The sequence below is a fragment of the Armigeres subalbatus genome, chromosome 3 (genome assembly GCF_024139115.2).
Source record: "Armigeres subalbatus isolate Guangzhou_Male chromosome 3, GZ_Asu_2, whole genome shotgun sequence".
NCBI classification, from domain to species: Eukaryota; Metazoa; Arthropoda; class Insecta; order Diptera; family Culicidae; genus Armigeres; species Armigeres subalbatus.
The window spans coordinates 2,558,324-2,572,375 of NC_085141.1; the positions used below are offsets into that span (position 1 = coordinate 2,558,324).

General features: G+C 39.3%; 1 protein-coding gene across 1 annotated transcript; it reads left to right on the forward strand.

Moving 5' to 3' along the window:
- The first annotated feature begins 792 nt into the window (after nt 1–792).
- Nucleotides 793–13,662, forward strand: LOC134221423 (uncharacterized). The gene is given in 4 exon segments (XM_062700614.1): nt 793–858; nt 2,864–3,143; nt 12,441–13,493; nt 13,496–13,662. Coding segments are annotated over 4 exon segments (1,566 nt in total).
- The last annotated feature ends 390 nt before the right edge of the window (nt 13,663–14,052 follow it).

A 14,052-nucleotide genomic window follows, 5' to 3' on the forward strand; every position in this document is an offset into this window, starting at 1 on the left:
AGCTGCTGGGAGAACCATCCATCGTTCACACCGCGAAAAACGACTGCGGTGGGCCGGGCACGTAGCCAGAATGTCGGACAGTAACCCGGTGAAAATGGTTCTCGACAACGATTCGACGGGCACAAGAAAGCGAGGTGCGCAGCGGGCAAGGTGGATCGATCAGGTGGAAGATGATTTGCGGACCCTCCGTAGACTGCGTGGTTGGCGACGTTGGCGGACCGAGTCGAATGAAGAAGACTCTTATTTACCGCACAGGCCACTTCGGTCTTAGTCTGAATAAATAATAATAATAAAATAAATAATTAGTTGTTATTTTGAATATTTGGCATTGGTACGAAGTACAAATCGGCAGCTTTCATGGAAAGGAACTCAATCACACCATTTACAAAATGGAATTTATTGACATCGGATAGAGTGAAGTAAGTAAAAACGCAGTGGGCTTTGACCAACGCGTATAAGTTAGAAAGTCTATATGTACAACGCACATTAGTATACGATTTTCACGACAACACGTATGTGGATATACGATATTTGTGATTGAAACAGATTGACCGGATATTGTTTATATCGTTCAACGATTTCTTTTACACAATCGTGAATATTCTTTATGCATGTATTTCATACGATACAGCTCCGTAGCGTGTGGTTGGCCAGGTTGGCCCCCGCCAAGGGCGCCAGGCCTTAGGAGGGCACCGAAATCCAGAACAATGGGAAATGATGACGAATCTATTCAAGGTTTTTTACGCAGTTGAATTCACTTGAATTGAACAGGAACTACAATTTAAAAGAAGAATGGAACAAGTTTCTTTGGAAGAAGCCCTAGACGAGGACTTCAATACGCCAAAAGCGAAACACAGAGTAGACTGTAAAAAATCGCGTATAATTTTTATTCGTGACTAAGAAATTTAAACCGTTTCCAAATAATAGATACTCGGGAGTAGTGAAATTTGATTACATTTAAGCTAAATTATCTCATTTTATGCAGGCAAACTTGTTGAGGTTCAAAAACGGACCAGAACGGTCGCATTTGATCCAGTGACATTTTCGATTCCTTCAAACCACATTTATGATGGTAAAAAAACAAGCAAAGCCGATAATATTCGATAATATTTAGAATTTGATTTTTTTTTTTTGGTCTATATAATCTTATGAAGCTTTACACCAGTGGTCCCCAGCATGCTCACTGTCAAGGGCCACATCGCAATTTTGAACTGTTGAAGCGGGCCGCAGTATATTTGCAATATATTTGTTTTTCATTTCTATTAAAATTTTTAAGCTTAGTACTAAGTGATGTTTTATCGCCATAGCTAACTATGAGTCGAAACTACTGCTTCTGCTCTTTAAGACTTGACAGGAGATAATTCGTTTGCATCACCTTCTTTTCGAATCAGTTGGCAGAAAGTATGCTGAGCTATTTTTTTTATTTATGATCTGCTCATTTAATTTTTTATTTTTCACAAATGTCTTCTTCTGAAGACTTTTGGGGCTTTTCAAAACGCGTGTTTTGCTATAAGAATATCGTCTGTATCTTTTTCCGTTGTCGAGTTATATCAATTTATTTAAAAAAAAAACATGTTTTTAGTAAAATTGGTGAAACTTGTGATAAAAAATTAACAAATCCCCAATTTTTTGACATAATAAAGAATATTATTTTTTCTCTCAGATGCCGTGTAAATATATTTTTTTGGTTTGCCCTAACCGGATATATCAACTTATGAAAAAAAAATGTAATTTTGACAGAAAAACGATTATAACTTTTGATCGGAAAAAGATATTGAGCATATTTACCCATCAAAAGTTGCATTTTTTAACTCTAAAAGTCACCTGAAGTCGACTTTTTCGAGAAATCTAAAACAAAAAAAGTAGATCAAAAATACTGTTTTTTGAGGTACACCCTAATCCAATTAGGTAAAATTGCTCTAAATCAGCCAACTTAAGAGCTACAGAAAAGTTTTTTTCAGCAAAATTGATTGAAATAAGCTACGCTACAACTTTGTAGAATATAACATGTCAATATTCCAAGAAATTAAAAAAAATTACTTTTTCTATATGATGGGCCACCTTATTTTTTGGTAGAACCATAATGATGGCCTTACTATTTCGAACAATTTTGTAGAACAACAGTTTTTTCTAAAAAATATAGTTTTGGCGTAAAATGCATCTTTCCGCGTAAATCTGTATCCTGGACCATAGTGCAATGGGCCACATGTAGTGCGTTCTCTGAAATTCTTCGCGGGCCGCAAGAAAAGGCTTGGAGGGCCGCATGCGGCCCGCGGGCCGCACATTGGGGACCACTGCACTATTGGATCTAGTTTTTTTTTATTTCGTGGGTTTGTTTAATCTTTCACTTGTCATAAGACGAGTTTGTACTGTAACCGTTCGCAAAATCGTATGAGGTGATTTATTAACCTTGGTGGCTTGTAGCGCCACTCTCACGTGTGAGAGACCACCAGTCTGTTGAGTTGCCCGACTTTCTCGAGACAATACCTCAGGGGAAATCCTCGAACGGTTGCTGGCTGAGTATTCCAAACCACTTGCTAAACCAACGGAAACCCAAACTCGCTCTGCTTATCCCTTATTGCCCCTCGTACTCGCTTAAGCTCGCTCAACCCAATACGCACTGACCGAAGAGGAATAGAAGTCTGAAATATCCAATCTACCCACGGAATAACTGAAACGTACGAGAACAGTGTGTTCTAAACGGAAATGCTGCAAATAAAATCAATTGGCATCCAGATCTTCTAATTCAACATATTTTATTCTCAAGGGAGTTCATTCGGGTTGGACGACATACTAAATGGGCTTAATATTCATATGAGAAACTTCATGGCCATGATTACAATGTTTCCACGTACCTGCGCAGGATTTTCGTAGCGATGGCGGAATTCCGGCGGGTGCCGAAGACGGAGGGCTTTCCGGCGAGGTGCCGAAGACGGATGGCTTTCCGGCGGAGTGCCGAAGACGGAGGGCTTTCCGGCGGGACGACGAAGACGTAGGTTTCTCAGGCGGGGTGCCGAAAACGCTGGACTGTCCGACGAGGACGATGACGACTCGTTTGACCGTGCTGGTGACGTCGGTGTCTCCGGAGCGTCGAGTTACCGGCGGCTTGCCAGTGGGCGATCGCTGCTCCACAAGATGGCGGTGTGAGGTCGTGCGCAAATGGCCGAACTGAAGAAGCGGATGGAGTGGCAGCTGGACAGAAGACTTCCGATTTTCAAAACTCGAGAGCGTCCGAAACGCCGTTCCCTCGAGCCAGTAGCCCACTTTCTCTTAGGACCGGGCTTTACGTACCTTTCCGATTCACCGGGTGAGGACTAAAAGAAAGCTACTAACTCTCGGTTCGGGTTCGGTCCAACGTACGATAATTAGCGACGTACGGGGACCGTGCTCTCGAAAGCTGACCACCGGGGGTTGTAACGTACGAGTGGTTCTACGACAGTTTTTGGCGACTGTTGGGTCAGTTTCGCTCGACTGACTGTGACTGGCGAACTTCACTCCTCTTCGTTTAGCTACCTAGAAAGGCAGGCCTTAGCGGACACAGGAGTCCGAATGGTCGCTCTGCGAGTTTGGACGGGAACCCCAAAATGACTCCGCTGGTCGCTTTCAAATTTCCAGCCCGTACAAAAAAGCGCCTATGCGCTGGAAGTCCAACGCGAATGGCGAATGTTAGTCAAAACTAATTAAAAACTATTTACACGAATTCCCTTTTTTTTCTAAATAATTCCTCCGGAAAATGGAGTAGAATCACGTAATCGTCAGGCGCACTGACGGACGATAAGCTGTATCTGGAAGGCATCAAAAGATTTCTTTTACATCACTTCACTTTTTTAAAACCACTGTTCTCAGTTTTCTACCTTCGACAGACTTTGAAGGTGCACACGTTTCACTTTGAAAGTTTCACAAACTCGGAACTGAAAAACCGCGATACTTCTACTCCGAACGAGCTTAAGGGTTCTATCCTTCAGGAAACCTTGAAGGACAATTGCTTATTCTTTAGCGATTTTCGAATGGCGATAGCAGTTTGGCGCCTTCCTAGATTTAAGCAAATGGTTGAAAAGAGCTCTATACTTTCAGGAGCCATTGCTGCACTCACTGAAGCAGTATACCACTTCGCTCAGCCGAGACGCAAACCGCACGAAACATTTCATTACCCCAAGACAGTCAAGTAGTCAGGCAAAGACTGGTTGTATTTTGGTCTCGCTTTGGACTTTGAATCGTCAAGCCGACTTAACGAATTCCAGCATTATTTTGCTTAAAAAGATAAAAACGTCCAAAGCTAAATTAATTCAAATGAAATAAAACATATACAGAAAAGAACAAAAATAATTAATTTACAATAATTAAGCTTTAATTCAATCTAAATATTATTCTCTTTAATTTAATTACAATAATAAAACTAATTTCAAAATTTATTTACAATTGATTTTGCTTAAAAAGATAAAAACGTCTAAAGCTTTTGAATTTCTTTTAAATTTAATTCAAATTATCCGTCGAACGTTACAGTACAATCCCATTGAATTCCACCACTTAATTGTATCTTGACAGATACGTATTTCGACCTCAACAGTAAGGCCGTCTTCAGTGTCTCGTACTTGACTCGACTTGAAGAAAAAGATCGCAGCTTACACTTTTCTTCAAGTCGAGTCAAGTACGAGACACTGAAGACGGCCTTACGGTTGAGGTCGAAATACGTATCTGTCAAGATACAATTAAGTGGTGGAATTCAATGGGATTGTACAAACTCGTCTTATGACAAGTGAAGACATTCCACTAAAAAGCTCAAAATAATTTTCTTTACAAAATTAATCTTTCAGAAAATCGTTAAAATTTCCGTTATGCAAAAAAAAAATGATTGAAAAAACAACTTTCGTTTATTTAGAAGGCCCATTTGCCGTTAAGCGTTACGGAGCCAAAATCATGTTTTAATTACATTTTTTATGATTCTTATTCACAAATGTTAGTTTTGGGGATCCGAAAGACTCGCGTATTGGTTATGGAACACAATAATACAGTAAGAAAGGAAGGGAATTTAGGGTGCTTATGCTTAAGTAATAACGATGCTGATATTCACATAGTTATGAAATAATTAATATTGAGCGTCACATAGTTGCCATTCTTGATGATGTTTCACTTCTGTAATGGGAAGAACGAACATTTTCTCGGGAGACAATACCGAGAGGAAGACATATAAACTACAAACTTTTACTACAAAAGTTCAATTAAATGGACGCAGTGGTTCATCCCGAACAAAAAAAGACATATAAAAGGGAAACGGCAGACATTAAAATGGAAAACAAGAGGAAGATATTCGTGATGGGGTATGGCAGACAAGAGAATGGGCGGACTATGATTACATTCTTACATCAGCAACTCTCAAAAATCGGCAAACAAGGGACATGTAATCGAGATCAAGACACGCCAACACTTCCCTAATAGCCCAACAAATAATTTAAGTTGAATAAGATAATTTTTCGGCTAAAGAAGACTATATTAAGCTGAACAAGCGCTTCACCCGCTTTCAACGTTTGTTGGGAGGCTTTGGTTGTTTTCCTCGGACCTGGAGATGTTCCTTCGCCGCAAATCTGGAGCCACGATGCTCCCCGCACGCCCACACGACGTGATCAATATCCCGATATTCTTCGCCGCAAACACAGAGCTTGTCTTCCGAGAGCCCCACTCTGAAAAGATGTGCATTTAGAATGTAGTGATTGGACAACACATGATTCGAATGAATTTTTGTTCCATATTAAATTTTTGAACGCTTCGATACCTGCGGGCAAATTGAATACAGCCATCAACCCAACTTCCCATTTTTTCATTTCTCCTGCCAACTGATCAAGGTTTCATCTTATCCAAAGAGTCCGCTTTCTCATTTCCCGGGATCAGGCAATGAGAAGGAACCCTGGCCAACTGATTTTAAAAATATACCAGCTCTTATCAAGCTTTTTGTTTCGAACGCAACACGCTACGACGCTGACGATAGTAAACATATTTGGACTATCTTTATAACTAATCATATACGAGTGCGATAAAAAAAACTCCAATATATCCGATTAAATATATACTTTCATATACGATCAGTGGTTGACTGGGTGATTTTCTGCTTCAGCCACTTTCGATTTGCGAAAAAAAAATGAGTTAAAACCTCAGAAAGTGAGGTGGCGCATTTTGCCCAATTTTCCCTTAGAGTTCAGGTCTCCATGAAATTCAGAGAACTCTACTACAAATTAATAATAATAGATAGATATTCGCATGATCCGTTAAGCACAATACGTTTAAATTCATTCATTGTACATTAGCCATGCTCATTTGTGCGTTCCATGCCATCCATGGTAATGAGCTACTGCATCATTCTTAATGCTACAATTGGAACAAATACGCCTTACGTGATATTGGCACACGTATTCAAACCTCACATAACAAATTGTCTTTCCACCGATCACCTCGAGATAAGTTTGTTCAATGTTCAATGTGACAAAATTTGTATGCAACAGCTATCTGCTGGATCAAAAGAGGTTCACACTACAATCAAATCTACAATACAAGATGACAAGGGTAAAAGCTCACTTCAGATAAGACCGAACGATGGACAGCACAGAAGTAGCTTACAGTGGCTTCTCATGTTTGGCAGCACACTCTTGTCAGTAAGTTTATTCTCCCGAAGTCAGTGATAGAATAATCAAGAACTGCTTATAAACGGGAATGCACTGTATTTCCCCTTGTGCTGACGTAGATTTTCACATGCTTCACTACGCTTGAGACCACGTATCGTGTGCTGCTGGCTGCGTGCATCGATTGTGTTTGGATGAAGCGGAGATACCGTCGGTCGCAGTTTCAAGATATTGCAACAAGCTGGGGCATTCTGATCTTCAAACCGTTAAAAGGCGTGATTTGTAAATCGAACAACAACGACACTTGAAAAACTTCGATATTATTATCAGTTGTTCTTAACAGCATTGTTCAAGTGCTCATCGCCAGCTACAATCGAATAGGTTATTTGGAAAGTTTATTACAGAAGTCTTCACCTTGTCCTAGTTTTTTTTAATTATTAATATTTACCCAAAGGAGTCCAAAAATTATCCAACTCGTTTGATCCCCTCGACTGGACGTGGAATCGAACTCGCCACCGGGTAATAGTGTTTTTGCAATGAACATTAACCTTTTCGTTCCCACAGCTTTATTCAAAAATTTTAAAAGGAAGGGAAAAACAAAACAATTGTTTGGCGAATCAATAATTACTTGATTGTTTTCAATAGTTTTACTATTTTCACAATAAAAAATATTATAAAGGCAGTATAATAAAACCATAAGGAAATAAATATTAGGCATTGATTTTTATCGTTGAAACAATTCGATAAAAGTTGGAAGATGCAAAACTTTAGTGTTGAGCTTAAATTTTAAATTAAAAAAACACAAATCATAAAAAAACAAAATTTCATGGTGCTCTACAACAGGTACCATGGGAAAAAGGATCAAAACGCTGAGAAAAAATGACGGAAATTACAGTCGAAATTACACTACGATTGCTCAGCATACCGAAGATAACTTTGTTAATGCATACAACAAGTTTAAACATATTATGGTCAAAACACTATAAATCGCTGCAGTCACACTAGCGTTCATACTTCTACTCCTAGTCCCAAGTCCTAATGAGAAATATGACTATTAGTGAGTGTGGTGAGAAAAACCATTGAAAGTCAAAAAAAAATACTGAGACAACTTTACGACTGCTTGGACATTATTCTCATTTTTTAGCAATATGAAAGTAGGTGCGTATTGACAAAACTTCACCATGCTGAAGGTGTCTGGAATCGATTCCTGGTCCTCGTATTAACTTCATACGCCTAGAAACCTCGGATGTAATCAATGTAGAAGTCCTTAAAGGAAGCTATGCTGCGAGGCGGAAATGTTCCAGTGGAAGATGTATTACCAAAAACAGAAAGAAGATCAATATGACAAAAATTACAAAATATAAAAACTACATACATAAAAAAAATTGTTGCTGTTTTTAAATTTTATTCAAACCTTGATTGACGAGTCGAACCACAAAAGGATATTTTAAATCGGTAAGGCTGTTCGTGAGTTCATTCGCCACAAACATAATTCAACCTCATTTTTATTTACATAGATATTTACGAATTTGTTCTTCTTCTGTTTTCACGTCATATCACTTTCCCAAGGCTTTTTGAATTCGAATCCAGGAGATAAACATAATCGCGCGAAGTCGCCATTTTGCGGGGATCATCAACAAATTAGGTACAGTTCATAAACACAATCTCTTGTTTTATTAAATTAAATTTTCGAAATTGTATGAATTATTTTCAATATGGGAAAAAATTCAACCAAAAATTTTACGGAATTTTTGGATGACTCGTCAATATGTACGCTCGGGTGCACCGCAAACAACAACACAACAAAGTTGGAATTAGATAAAAAGCAAAAAGTGTATAATCGTGATCGAGCGATCTATTTTGGCATAATTTTGCTAAACAACAGTCGTGCATGTTTTTGACCATCGGAAAACGATAGTGAATTGTGAAGTAGTTGCCATGTGGAATGATAACATTCAAAAGCACACAAATTAGTGAATTTAGATTGGCGGTAAACAACAGGCAAAATATTTTATTCCATGTGGAAAATCACAGCATCAATCAACCAAGTGCTAATGATAATATGGCCGTGATCGGTGATGAACAAAGAGATTGAAAATATCATGAGAATAATATGAATACATTTAATTTAGTTTTATTTGGAAGAAATGAACTGAAATTTTTCCACGAGAGACAATTTTAGATTGTCAGTACAAGTACAAAATTACATCCATCGACTCGACTTTTATACTGAAATCACGCGACATTGATACCGATGACGCTTCCCTCGGGCTATACCACCGCGGGTGTTTGGTTCTCGTTGAACTAAGCCCTGCGACAATCAGCAACCGACTCATTCTTGCAACACTGCATTGCCAGCCACCGTACAGGTACCGAGCTGAAAAGGCACACTGACTGGAGCAGAACCACAAACAACCGATCCGCGCCACAGCAGCACGTGCTTGGTGTTCTCTGCGGCAAAGTTTGAAGAGTAATTATCGCTATAAATTGACAATGTCCGGCCCCGTCCGGTATTTTGCCCGGCCACTATCGCTCGCTGCATTATGAATATGGGTGGATGAAAAAAAAAGTTTCCAGCGAATGATATATGAATGAGTCCCTTACTTTGTCACCTCTATCACATTACGGCGGAGTGAAGTAGCGGACGGGTTGATGAAAATGTCTCCTCCTATCAACCTTCGTTCTCATCTACCGCCACCCCGCAATCTACAAACAGGCCATTATAAAGTGAATCACTACACTAGATAATGAGCCACAAGTTTAATCTAATATGAATAGAATGTGGAAACCCACCGTAACCCTGGACCAGAAATTGTTTGATGAAAAATTGTATGAATGGAAGCCAACAAACAGTGTGTTATTTTGGTAAACTACAGTGGTAGACATTTATTTAGCCACTCCTCAGCTTCTCGTAATGTTTCCGTTGTTTTAAGGAAAATGCAGATTCGTCGTTGTTAACAATGGGCTTTATCTACACTTCATCGATGAATCCTAAAATGAGAATCAGAAAATCGTTTTGGCTTCGAAACAATATTGGAAAATACAGTGCGGCATAACAAACGTCTACTACTGTACAACTCTTCAACTTAACAGAATAATCATCTGCATTGCGTGGCTAATTTAGTGTTTTACCGACATGAGGCCATATAAGTGCATGTGGTGACAATGTGATTGTTCTGAAAACAGTTTTTATCCGTATCGTAGAACTTTTATTTTGTATTAAAATTATGTACCACACGTAATAATTTGACACTTTTTGGCATTGAGTGTATTTAACTGAATAGAAAATTCGACCATCGCTCTTTTTTTTACTGATCATTCATGTTTGGCTTAAAATCATCCTATCGTCAGACAATCTATCGTCGCTAACTGCTATTTGCTCTCTGTGTAGTGAATTTGTAGTTGTTTTTTATTTCTTTACTATTGTGTATATAATTTTGAAAACTTCAGTTGTTCCTAAACTTCCGTTACCGTCCGTGGCACATAACCTGTGACGTATAGTTCCACATATCATACAACTTGGTATCTATGTTTCTTTCGTACCTTATTTCTGATTTCAGTGCGTTATACACTCAACCCTCTTTTTATGTCATTTATTGGGACGATCTTGGGGAGGACGTAAGAAAGAATATGAAAAATTAAACAAAAAAGAATTTTTGTTTCAAATACTAGCTCTTTGACTTGTATCTTTAATTTTTGAACACTTTTAAATACGATATGGATATGATATTAAATTGGAAATGAATTGAATGCATGTTCCAGTCTAGGCTATCGAAGGATCCCAAGAATTCAGGTATCAGAACGTCGGCTCAGGACTTATTTGTTGTTGGTTAGGAATTGGTTTAATTGTAAGTACTATTGCAAAATGGGAGTAATTTGGGTGGGCGGCATCCATTGTAAGTACGTACCGTTGGAGATATTTGACGAGCGCTCGTTATTGTTGCGGAAAGGACGGGTTGCTCCTTTATGGATGGCGGGTTGGTGGCTTGATCAGCACGATCCAATGGTGGGATCGAAAGTTCTCTGGGCCTGACATAATGGGTTCTCTCCGGCGGAAGTGGTGCCTGGAGTTTCGCTCCTTTACTGTTAGACCAACTCAACTTGCTTCAACTGTCTAAGACGCGTTAAGTACTTTCCATTTAAATCCACTACGTTTTGTTGTCTTCACAGGCACGTATTTCGACCTCAACTGTGAGTCCGTCTTAAGTATCTCGTACTTGACTCGACTCGTCTTAAATATTTGAAGACATCCCACTAAAAGAACTTAAATAATTTTTCTCAACTTACTCGCTGAATTGTCCGATCGTGCACTGTGCGGTTTGGAGATCTGATTTTTTTTTTAAACGTTAAGGTCCTGAAGACCAAACCAGCTTCTAGCTACTTCCAGTGGTCTTATTTACCTAAATGAGATTGGGGATTGAAGATGACGTTCACGAACGCCGGTTTTCTAATCAGCAAACTACTCCCCAAAGGGGGTCTGGGTCATTTGGCATAAAGTTATTTGGCATAACGCCATTTGGCATAATGGTCATTTGGCATAACGGACATTTGGCATAATTTTGAACTGTAAGAAAAGAGTGGGTCATTTGGCATAACGGACATTTGGCATAATTTCGAGCTGTGAAAGCGAAAGGGATATTTCATGTAATGTTTAGCGTAGATAAAGTAGGTCGAGGGTGTTTTCTGATTAATTTAGATTGATGGTAGACATTTTCCGGGAGAACGAAATAACAAAACGGCAGAATTACTTCCGAGAGAGGGATCACATCCATCAATGACTTAGTCCGGCCACATGCCTACTTTTAAAGTAGGGATTACAGCCACCATTGCTTCAATCCAAGCATGCGCCGTAAGATCGGATCAAATCCACCATTGCCTTAATGCGGGTAAGCGCCTAACTTCAAAAACTCAAGCAACTCACTTGTCGTAGACGAGTTACTAAAACTAATCAAGTCAACCAAATCAATCTGAATTGTGCTTTTCGGGGAAGAGATCACATCTACCATTGATTTATTCTCGACAAGCGCCTACTTATAAAGAAGGAGTCACATCTACCATTGCCATAATCCGGGAAGAAGGGATTACATCCACCATTGCTTCAATCCTGAAAAGCGCATATTTTTTAAGAACAAATCAAATCCTCCATTGCCATAATCCGTGCAAGCGCCTTCTTTTAAATAAGGAATCACATCCACCATTATAATAATCCGGGCAAGCGCCTTCTTTTAAAGAAGGAATCACATCCACCATTGTCATAATCCGGGCAAACGCCTACTTTTAAAGAAGGGATCACATCCTCCATTGCCATAGTCCATGCAAGCGCCCACTTTTAAAGAAGGGATCGCATCCACCATGGCCTTAATTCGGGCATGCGCCTACTTTTAAAGAAGGGATCACTTCTACCATTGCCTTAATCCGGGCAAGCGCCTTCTTTTAAAGAAAAAATCACATCCACCATTGTCATAATCCGGGAAAGTGCCTACTTTTAAAGAAGGGATCACATCCTCCATTGCTATAGTCCATGCAAGCGCCTACTTTTAAAGAAGGGATCGCATCCACCATTGCCTCAATCCGGGCAAACGCCTTCTTTAAAAAAAAAGAATAACATACAACATTGTCATGATTCGGTGTTTGACTACGGTCGAGTTAAGTCGCATCGGCGCAATCGGTCGATCGCAGTTAATTTATCGAGAGGTGTCCAATTATGCCTCTGGTCTTTCGGGTAAAAGTGATTACTCACTAAATCGGTAACGCGAATAAGCAACGCAAGTGTCTACCAAGAGTGCAAATTAAAAACCAACCAACGAGCAGAGCTTATTTAATGAACAGTTCTAATTTCCCCCGTATGGTCTCCAGTATTAGTGGAGAAAACAATCCAGAGCCACTGTGGGACAATAATTGCGGCTAAAAAAACGAGAGAAGGAAAAATATTTGTAACAGTGAGAAATGAAAGTCAGGCCAAAGACCTGGCTAAAATTGAAAAACTAGTGGACGGAATTACGGTGAAGATTTATGAACATAAATCATTGAACTCCTGCAAAGTGGTAGTGTTCTGCCGTGATGTGAAAAACGATACGGACGACGCAATTCGAGACATGTTGTCAGATCAAGGCGTGATAAATGTAAAGCAAATTACGAAGGGCGCGGAGGACAATAAAATACCTACCGGCATTTTCGTGATAACCGTGAAAGGAACCAGGCCACCTAAAGAATTCAAATTGGGTTACCTCCTCTTGCAGACAAGACCATGGTACCCTAACCCGCTAAGGTGTTTCAAGTGTCTCAAGTTTGGACATACTAGCATTAGCTGCCCGGTCAAGGATAAAAAGTGCAGTAGGTGCAGTGAAGTCTACCATGAAGAATGTGGCAACGTAGCAAAATGTATTAATTGTGGTGGTGGGCATGGTGCATTTTCCAAAGAGTGCCCAGAAAAATCGATTACAAAAGTGAAAGTGGACAGAAACATTTCGTTTTGGGAAGCCAGACACATTGTTGAATCAGAGAGCAAAACAGCTTACTCAGATACAGTGATATCATCAGTTGAAGAAGATGTTAAAAAACTTACTAATGAAAACAAAGCCTACGTAGCTAAAATCAACGAGCTAAATGAAGAGAAGAAAATGTATGCTGACACCTTGAAAGCTAAAATGGAAGTACAATTCGAGACAAAGCTCATGCAATACAAAGAAGAATTGATCAAATGTTGCCAGGAAAATGAAAAAAAAGTGACGGAAATGCAAACAAAAATTGAGGAAATGCAGGAGACGTTAGACTCAGTTCACAAAGCATACAAGGAAGAAAAACATAGAAGAAAAATTGCAGAAAAAGAGGCGGAAAAACTCAAAGAAGATTGCAACAAGCTCGAAAATCTATTGAAATCATACCAACAAAAAACAGCCCCAAACACACAAGGAGTCTGGATAACACCTTGCTCTCACCACCTAGGAAGAAAAAAGGAAACACATCAATGCAACCATGTGAACAGATGGAGTTTGTTGAATCGGATTCAGAACAATCCATAGGATCTACCCACCACGACGATAATATGTAGTAAGAATATTTAACAGCTTAAACGAGACCACAACACCATACCCAAGATAAACAAGTAGTCAAAACAATCCCAAATAATATAAAAATAACCCAAAATAATAACAGTCCAGCAAACAACGAAAATTTTGCGGTCTCATGGAATGTCAGAGGATTAAGGAAAAGAAGAACCGACTTAAAACTATTAATGTCTACAGGAAACAATGTGCCAAAAAGAACAGCAAGCTAACATCAGTAAGTATAAAATATACCACCGTCAAAGACCTGGTGGAGCCAGATCAGCTGGTGGAGTGATAACGACAGTAAAAGAGGACATAGACAGCAAGAGTATTGACCTAAATACAAATTTGGAAGCAGTAGCCGTAAAAGTAGGTGCACCAATAAATGCTAACAT